The sequence below is a fragment of the Oratosquilla oratoria genome, chromosome 30 (genome assembly GCF_046742065.1).
Source record: "Oratosquilla oratoria isolate Oo_2021 chromosome 30, ASM4674206v1, whole genome shotgun sequence".
Taxonomy (NCBI): Eukaryota; Metazoa; Arthropoda; class Malacostraca; order Stomatopoda; family Squillidae; genus Oratosquilla; species Oratosquilla oratoria.
Window position 1 is genome coordinate 10,132,142 of NC_134806.1, and position 10,000 is coordinate 10,142,141.

The 10,000-nt window shown below is 49.5% G+C and overlaps 1 protein-coding gene across 4 annotated transcripts in view; it reads right to left on the bottom strand.

Moving 5' to 3' along the window:
- The window catches only part of LOC143041013 (homeobox protein extradenticle-like), a 186,049-nt gene that overhangs the window by 139,244 nt on the left and 36,805 nt on the right, over nt 1–10,000 (bottom strand). For all 4 annotated transcript variants that reach the window (XM_076212564.1, XM_076212562.1, XM_076212563.1 and 1 more), the window contains exon 2: nt 3,628–3,818. In XM_076212564.1, coding sequence (XP_076068679.1) covers nt 3,628–3,818 — 191 coding nt within the window. The remainder of the gene's footprint in view (nt 1–3,627; nt 3,819–10,000) is intronic.

The window sequence follows — 10,000 nt, forward strand, 5'->3', positions numbered from 1 at the left end:
GACTTCGCTGTACGTCCACTAAGCGGACCTAAGTTCGATTCGAACGGATTCTGGTGACGGCTTCGGCCGCATCAAAGCTCGAAGACCCTGTCGCGACGACCTTCGCCGCCTCGTCCTGATGGCTTAGTTGGGGTCTGGTGGTCGTTCGACGAGCGCCAACACCTCCAACACTTCCTCATGGTTGCCGATCTCATAACAACGGGGTAGGCCGAGGGGTCTCGACAGATCCCGACCCCAAACTTCATTCTCGAGAAAGATCCCAAACACTCCCTCTCCCACCAACTTTATCCAATTCTAACTCGGCTGAACAAATTCGTCAGTGTATCACCTGAGACAGGGGAAGGTAACCCCCGAAGTTCCGTGGGGAGGAAGGGAAGGGGTTTCTTCCACTTGAATAAATTCGCCTGGCGACGCCCTCCGCTGGCTTTCCCGTAACGGTGGGAAAATCACCGCAGGGAAAGCTGTTAAGTAGACATTAACTTCTTTATAACCACGGTGCACTTTCGGCATTTGATTCTGCCTAACGCCAGAATATTTAATTCAGATGAAGAAGACCTCAGGGCGACGAGGCATTTGCAGAACTTCCCTCGCCTGCCAGACGATTCGTTTCATTTTAACACTTATTTCTAGCTAAAGATAGGAGGTATTCCATTCGGCTGATGAAAAACCCTAATCCCTCCCCTTCCCCTTCACCTCCTCCTCCCCTTCCTCCTGTGCAAACAAAACTGGGATGATTTCGCGTGCAGCACTAAAGGGGGGCGGGCGAGGGCGAGGTGCCTAACTCTGATATAAAGAGCGCGCAGGACCTGGCCGGGACAATGATGTGCCTCAAAGCCTCTTAATCCCCGTCCAGGACCACCGAATAGATCGTAAACATGGCTATTGCCACTCGGGGACCCACGCAACCAGCAGAGTCGTCCTCCCCTGACGCGCGCGCGCGCTCCTCCCTCTTCCTCTCCAGCAGCGCTTTCGTCTTCCTCGTTGTACTTGCATTCCAGGTCCTCGGGATTTGCGATCTTGCCCTCTACGTGCCGTACATCGTAAACCTTTAAACCGGAGGCGTTGAGGGCGAGGTGATGAAGGAGATCCGGAGACTGGGTCATAGGGGGGAGGAGGAGGAGGAGGAGGAGGGGAGGAGGAGGAGGAGGAGGGGAGGAGGAGGAGGAAGGGGAGGGGGAGGTAGGGTCGTTTTCTGGCCCGCACTCCTTCAACACAGCAACGCACTTCGTGGGTCTCGTTCCAGCAAAGCAGACTGTTTTGTGCTGGGCATAATAAAGGGCGGGGCGGACTCTGGTCTGAAGGGTTTCTTGAATGGTCGAGACCCCATTAGGAAACGGAGATAGTTCTTTGGCTGCACCAGGTCGCCTCTGGCCCCTAAAACAGAATACCTCGAGTACGTCACCGCGGTGAGAGGGTTTTAATTGGTAAGGAGCCAAACAGCGTTAAGACGGGCGCTGGTACAACGCAGGGATATGGGCTATATATGGCGAGATTATAGGGATGAGGAGGAGGAGGAGGATGGAAACATAAAGCGGCAGCAGGATATGAGCGTTTCAAACGGTTGCAGACTCCTTCTTCGTGTATTCCGGCTCAAAGCGGAGGGCGACTTCGCGGACTTCGGACCGGGTCTCGAGATCGAAGAGCCAATTTGTTTGTCAACCCCCCCACCCCCGGCAGAAGAAAATCCGTAAAACAAGTGTCACCAACACAAAGTAGTTCATGGGAATTGGTGTGCTAGGCTTGCGTTCCTAGCCGAGTGAGGAAGGACCGAGTGATATTCTATTGTCAAATCCACGAACACGGAGGACGGAGAGAAAAATAAAAATCCGATACCGCTCCCTACTCTCAAGGCCTCTCATCCCTTTAAACCCAATAAATAACTTCTCACACTGGCAGATACCACCTTCACCTCTACCTCCTTCACCTTCACCTTTACCTCCTCCTCCTCCTCCACCTCCTTCTTCTTCTTCTTCTTCTTCTTCTTCTTCCGCCCCGAACACCAAACAGAAATGACTGCAAATTCCTTGTAACATTAAGACAACAAGACTGTACTGCGCAACAACGTCAACATTTCTTTTCTGCCTTCACCCTTCCTTTTCTTCGTGTTTAATCTTTCCTTAAGTCTGAGAGCTGATGCGTCCAATTTGAACGCGGTGGATGAGATGAGGGATGACCAGGGAGGAGGAGTAGGAGGAGGAGGAGGAGGAGGAGGAGGAGGAGGAGGAGGAGGAGGAGGAGGAGGAGGAGGACGTGGAGGAGGAGGAGTAGGACGTGGAGGAGGAGGAGGACGTGGAGGAGGAGGAGTAGGAGGAGGACGTGGAGGAGGAGGAGGAGTAGGACGTGGAGGAGGAGTAGGAGGATGTGGAGGAGGAGGAGGATGTGGAGGAGGAGGAGGAGGATGTGGAGGAGGAGGAGGAGGATGTGGAGGAGGAGGAGGAGGACGTAGAGGAGGAGGAGGAGGACGTGGAGGAGGAGGAGGAGGAGAAGGAGGACAAGGAGGACGAGGAGGAGGAGGAGGAGGAGGAGGACGTGGAGGAGGGGGAGGACGTGGAGGAGGAGGAGGACGTGGAGGAGAGGAGGACGTGGAGGGGAGGAGGAAGAGGAGGGGGACAAGGAGAGGAGGAGGAAAAGGAGAAGGAAGAGGAGGAAAAGGAGAAAGAGGAGGACAGGAGGAAGTGGAAGAGGAGGAAGTGGAGGAGGAACAGGAGGAGGAGGAGGAACAGGAGGAAGAGGAGGAGGAGGAACAGGAGGAGGAGGAACAGGAGGAGGAGGAGGAGGAGGAACAGGAGAAGGAGGAGGAAGAGGAGGGGGAAGTGAAGAGGAGGAGGAGGATCTAAGGACCTGAGGCCGAGGAGGAGTGAGAAGAAAGTGGCAATGGCTCTACTTCACGGAGATTAGGTCAAATGATGTCCAAAACCTATTTTCTTATTAATCCAATTGCTGAGCAGGGAATGGCAATCATGGCACTGTTGGGTGCAGGTTGTCCCAAAAGTGCTCGACACTCAATCGCTCACACGTCACAAACTTTCACCAGCTTCTCACCAAAGCCAGGCGGGGAGATCAAAGTTGAATTGGTTCAAATCAAAACACACAACGCTTGACAAAGCATAATCCCCCCCAACCCAATCTCTTTCTCTCTCTTTCCCCACACACAAAGGCTCCTCAAGACGAATGTCACGTGATCTCCCGTCGAGTCTTGACCTCAGTGCAAGAGCCCCACTGTTCATCCACACGCACGCACCTCCTCTTGAATACACATTCATCCACCCCATGACCCTCGCCACCTTCCACAAACTCCACTTCCTTAGGTCGACTGCCATGAAGCGAGCCCAGTTTTAAGCATGCCTTGGTAATATATCCCCAGTTAACAAAGAGCACTAGTAAGACAATACCAAGTCGCAAGTGCACGCAGTCAAGAACGTATCATGTTTGCACTAGGCCCAATTACTGGAACGTTCGTATACATATAGGCTTATTTGAAGTCACTTCTAAGCGAGCGCGCCTTAACGATAGGTGGCCTACATAGAGCATATAGCCTACACTCCCAATCCCCCCCCCCAACACACACGAGTGCCGCAGTTATGAACACGTGTACCCTGATGACGCAGAACTGGAGCAAGACCTTACCTCGCATCAAGAAAGCGGGAGCGTAGGATCATGACGGCCTCGCAGGTGGATTGCTTGAGCTGCATCTGTATGGAGGAGAATTTCTTGTGGATGATCTGGACCATGCGCTCGATCTCCTTTGGCGTGATAGGTCGGGTGCGGGACTGTTCGCGAAGCAGGTTCATCACGTGTGTTGTAAACTCATTGCACGCCTGGAACAAGAAGAGAAACACGTGTCTTACATTCTGGGGCGAACCAAAAGCAGAATACATGATAAGCTAGTGCACAAACCCCAGTAGAACCTGCAGGTGGGCCACTGCTGTCCATGAGACGAAAACCTTCACCTTTCCTCGTGCAACCCTATGGGCTATCACTCGGTACCCGGACCGATGGTGTTACAGGGACATTTCATTATGGAGACGGAGACTACAAAAATAATAAGAAATAAATAAAAATAAACAAAATAATAATGATAAAAAATAAGTAATAACAATTATAATAATAATAATAATAATAAGTAATAAAAATAATAATAATTATAAAATAATAATGAATAATTACCTTAATCTTGTTAAAGGAAAATCAATGAGAAGCTGGTTAATTCCATCTCGTCCCTTACAGAGGCACAACTTCTTGATTTTGTTCTGGCAAACACAAGGCCCTATCATTACTACCGGTACTAAGGGTCATTTTATTTTGTCTTTAGGGTCGCCATGAACTTCGTGGGAAAATAAAAGAGTGCATGTGCTGGGTCTTCATGCGGTTCATATATATATATATATATATATATATATATATATATATATATATATATATATATATATATATATATATATATATTTATTTATGTTTTTTTTTTACCTAATCTCACCCTCCAGTCGTAGTCATTCCTCTCCTTCTCCCCCCCCCCTTCCCCTAGGGAGCCCTGCGACTTCGCCTGTGGCTTCCTGACATGGCTGCCTGATATGCTGCTGCAGTGATCATAACCTCTTATCGCCCCGAGAGGAGTAACTAGGTAAAGCTAAAAAGTATTCACGTCACACACATGATACCAAATGGCTTTAGTAACCTTTACAGAACAAGCAAAAATGAACATGCCTCAACTGTCCCTCAAGAAATGGAAGAAAATTAATAAAATCCAAGTGTGTGTGTGTGTATTTCACTTAGTCTTTGGATCACGTGTTGGACTCGTGATCGACAGCTATTTCCCTCCTGGAAGAGAGCTCAGAGCTCGTAGGTCCGATCTATGGGTAATGCTATGACCTTGCACACACACACACCCCCAACTCCCCGCCCACGAGAGTTGGAGTAACACCCCTCAGCGCTGCGATACTGATATTATTTCAGCCCCGGGCGAGGATCGAACCCGGACCTCCGTAGTGGCAGGCCAGAGCTCTAACCACAGCGCCATGAGAGGTGTGTGTGTGTGTGTGTGTGTGTGTGTGTGTGTGTGTGTGTGTGTGTGTGTGTGTGTGTGTGTGTGTGTGTGTGTGTGTGTGTGTGTGTTACATGATCACGCGCGTAGTTCTTGTTATTCTGGCTGCTCCCAGGCGATTTCATTCAGCCCAGGGAAACCAGTGCCTGACGGATTAATAATAAATATCTCGATGTATATCTCGTTTTGGGATCGGCGTCGTTTTGTATATTTTGTCATTCCCCAACCGATTTTATTCACCCCATCCCGGTCAACCCGTGGGCGGTGGCGACACTTCTTGTTCCCATTTGATCTATTAATCTAGTTTTACTACCACAGAGAGATTTTTCTTCAGCCGAGGCAAAACACCATTCCGTTCCATGGCCGAGGACCTAAGGCAGTGGTTCCCAACAGGTGTGCCGCGGCACCAAAGGGTGCCGTGAGATCAACTGAGTGTGCCGCCAAAATTGAGGGCAAAAATCATTTTCGTGTTATCGACTCTCTCTGTCATCCATTTTTGTTCACTAAAGCAGCATCAGTGTAAGGATGAGTATTTTCATATTATCCAGGGACAAAATTTTGTTACATTGATGTTGAATCAACAAAATACTGACAAACTAGAATTTAGATTTTCTAATAAGGGTGCCGTGGACTTCTGAAAGGCTTGGCAAGGGTGTCTCAAGCCAGAAAAGGTTGGGAACCACTGACCTAAGCGTTTATGCTCACCTCCCCCCCAAAGCCACATTCTGTTGAAGTCTACGGGGGAAACACAGACGGTTTGTATCACCTGGAAACCCAGACGACGACTCAATGCCTTGCCTTCCTTAGCCTCCTGCTATTTTCTTTTTCGCTTTAACCAGACAACTTTAATCAGCTCGGAGTGACGCAAAAGGTGCGTGAGTGTGGGGGACCCGTTGTCTGGCTGGTGGGTAAAGTTCCATCACAAAATACGTCAGGAATTTTGACCGGACGTTGAATTAATTAATTACATTTGGACGAGACCTCTCAATCACTTGTAGAATTTGTATACAAATACATGAATAAATATATAGATAAATATATGAATAAATGAATAAATATAACAAATATAATAAAATGCAAAATATATACTACCATTAGAAAATAAATTAATAAAAAAGGTGAAAACCACTCTGGTGGTTCAAGACTTAAGGTGGCGACTGTCTTACCGAATGTTGTTGCACCACTTGTACCCTGGGATAGCATCGCTTCGGCAGTGGCAGCTCCAACAATGGTGGTAAAGTGGAGTGCCCCTCAAAACAGAAGGAACAAACACCGCAATAACTACACCAGGTTCACTTCGTCACTAAAGGTCAATCACGAGAGTATGCAAGGCAGGTGATGTTTAGCATTCTATCGCCGCCCACTCCCACCCTCCCAAAAAGGAGGAGAAGGAAGAAGAAGAAGAAATGCAGAATCCCCACATGACCCTGACCATCAACATGTACCGTCACTCTGGTGCACAAACCACCAAGGATTGGGAAGGGAAGGGAGGCCTGGTCTTCCGAAGTCAACCATATAGGGTGCCTGATACCCCCGAACTCGGATCGCGGCACGGTGTGGGCTCCTCCCACCCTCCTCTTGAATGGGCCCCGCGGGGGATAAGCAAAGAATTGGTTGATCGGCGGGAGAGGAACGAGGAAAGAAGGGAGTGAGAGGGTGAGGGTGAGGGTGAGGGTGAGGGTAGGGTAAGGGTGTGGGAGTGGTGGCGGCTAAACAGGACGACAAAAATCGCGACAAGCTCTCCTCCACCCCTTCGTTGGGACGATGATTTTCGTTCTAACGCCAGATCCACTGTTCAGTTGAAGGACCGTCACCGTTGCGAAGGGGTTAAGACGGCACTAACCCCCCCCCCTACCTCGCCACGTTGAAGGGCTCTAGTGGTTTTGATCTAATTCACGCCAAGCGATTTCCCTCGGCTGTGCACCGGAGGGGTCAAAGACATGCAGACGTTTCTGGGAATTGAAGCATTTGAGGGCTAGATCAGGCGGGGAGGCTGTAAGGAGAGGACAAGGAATTGTGCGGAAGAGAATGGAGTACGGAGAAGAAGGAACGGGTGAGTAAGTAGCGGAAGAGACGGGGAAAGACGGGAGAACAGATGATGGTCGTAATAGAACGGCAAAAGGAGATAAGAGACAAAAATGAGGGAATTGGGAAGGGAGAATTTGGGAAGAGTATCAAGGAGGGGAGAGGAAAATGGCGCCATGGGTTAAATAAGAGAAAGGTGAAGGAGGAGGAGGAGGAGGAGGATGGAGGGCAAAGTAGGGAAGGACGAATGAAAACGGAAGGTGACTACTGAGAACTTACTGGGCGAGGGAGAAAAAATGTGAAAACAAGAGTATGTTGGGGAGGGGAATGGAAGGACACACGAGAAGGAAGAACAAAGCGAAGGGCGCGAAAAAGGAATAGAAATCAGGAATAAAATAGGAGTCGGAAGGGGAGGAAAACGGGGCGAGCGGCGGGATGGAAAGAAGGGTTACAGGAAAAACATGGAAAGAGCTGAAAAGGTAGAAAGCACGAGAGAAAAATAAAAGGATCAGAAAAATGTGGAGGACGAGGGAAGAGGAGCCAAGAGGATTGTGAACTCGATAAAGAGGAGAACAGGGAATGGGAGGAGGGGGGGAAGACTGAAAGAGAGAAGAATACAGGAAAGAAAGGGAGAAAGGAAGAGGTAAAGGGGTGCGACGAGAGGAATGAGAATAGAGTGGAATTAACAGAACATAAAATTATATAAAAAATGAAAGTAAAAATAAGAAGCACTGGTATGAACTAAAATCACAGCCAGAGGCAGGGAGGATACAGAACGAGTGTTGTTGGTGTAAGGACTGGGAGGCCCGATGGTGGGGAAACGGAGACTTAGGCCAAGTGGTGGGGAATAGATGGTGAGAGGGACTATTCATGGGGAAATGATGGGCAATGCGAAGTAGATTAAGGGAATGGTTGGAGAGGGGAATGGTGGAGGTGGTGAAGTGTCTTGTGGGTAATTGGTCATGACAGGGTTGGTCATGACAGGATTGGAGTGGGAAATTCGTCACCGCTCAAAAATGGCTCTTCATTCGGTAATGTGGAGGGGGGATACGCAAGAAGGCGGTAGGAACATTGGTTAAGAGGAGGAGGAGGAGAAGAAGAAGAAGAAGAAGAAGAAGAAGAAGAAGAAGAAGAAGAAGAAGAAGAAGAAGAAGAAGAAGAAGAAGAAGAAGAAGAAGAAGAAGAAGAAGAAGAAGAAGAAGAAGAAGAAGAAGAAGAAGAAGAAGAAGAAGAAGAAGAAGAAGAAGAAGAAGAAGAAGAAGAAGAAGAAGAAGAAGAAGAAGAAGAAGAAGAAGAAGAAGAAGAAGAAGAAGAAGTTGAATGGTCGAGATGGGGTGGTCCGCAGTGGACGGGGGTAAAAAAACATTGGTCGACCGATACAGACATACATTACAAATGATTGCTAAAACATGTACGGAAATAAAAATATGCATTTTCCGTTATGCATAGAAGGAAAGGGTGGCTTCGACCTCCCTTTCTCGTTCGATCTTAATTTTGGTCTAGAGAGCAGCTGGCTCACCCGTATGGAGTCCACACGGTCCGCAGCACAGCAGAACTAAGAAAGGAGACGCAGCACACAGGAGGAGCAGGAGGAAAGGCCGGAACACAAACAACTAACATTTCCAAAGTTTGAACTGAGTTCCACTGACGTAAATATTTCCACTCAATCCTATTTGCACTGCTAGCGTAAAATCATAAACACATGGCAAAACACCATACCCTTTTCCATTCTGTGGCAAACTTTACAGTCTTTGCTCAGGCTGCCGAAGACAACGATTCGACCCAGCTTGGGTGGTCAATACATCCAGGGGCGGACTGTCAGGAGCACCGACCTCAAAATGGAACCACAAGGAAGTAAACGAGTCCCCGAGACGGGACCCCACGAGTATAATCTGACTTCTGTGAATCAGCCACACGCAGGCATGGCCGCATTATGCTCAACACGTGCCCGCACCTTTTGTCACGGTAATTTGGGGGCCCGATCCCGAACCAAAACAAAAAACAATGAGAGAGAGACAGAGGAGCTAGAGAGAGAGAGAGAGACAGAGAGAGAGAGAGAGAGAGAGGAGAGAGAGAGAGGAGAGAGAGAGGAGAGAGAGAGAGGAGAGAGAGAGAGGAGAGAGAGAGAGAGAGAGAGAGAGGAGATAGAGAGAGGAGATAGAGAGAGGAGATAGAGAGGAGATAGAGAGGAGAGAGAGAGAGGAGAGAGAGTGAGAGAGAGGAGCGAGAGTGAGAGAGAGGAGCGAGAGTGAGAGAGAGGAGCGAGAGTGAGAGAGAGGAGCGAGAGTGAGAGAGAGGAGCGAGAGTGAGAGAGAGGAGCGAGAGTGAGAGAGAGGAGCGAGAGTGAGAGAGAGGAGCGCGAGAGTGAGAGAGAGGAGCGAGAGTGAGAGAGAGGAGCGAGAGTGAGAGAGAGGAGCGCGAGAGTGAGAGAGAGGAGCGAGAGAGAGAGAGAGGAGCGCGAGAGAGAGAGAGAGAGGAGCGCGAGAGAGAGAGAGAGGAGCGCGAGAGAGAGAGAGAGAGGAGCGCGAGTGAGAGAGAGAGAGGAGCGCGAGAGAGAGAGAGAGGAGCGCGAGAGAGAGAGAGAGGAGCGCGAGAGAGAGAGGGGCGCGCGAGAGAGAGAGAGAGAGGAGCGCGAGAGAGAGAGAGAGGAGCGCGAGAGAGAGAGAGAGGAGCGCGAGAGAGAGAGAGAGGAGCGCGAGAGAGAGAGAGAGGAGCGCGAGAGAGAGAGAGAGGAGCGCGAGAGAGAGAGAGAGGAGCGCGAGAGAGAGAGAGGAGCGCGAGAGAGAGAGAGAGAGGAGCGAGAGAGAAAGGAGCGACAGAGAGAGAGGAGCGACAGAGAGAGAGGAGTGACAGAGAGAGGAGCGAGAGAGAGAGAAGAGCGACAAAGAGAGAGAGTACGACAGAGAGAGAGAGGAGCGACAGAGAGAGAGAGGA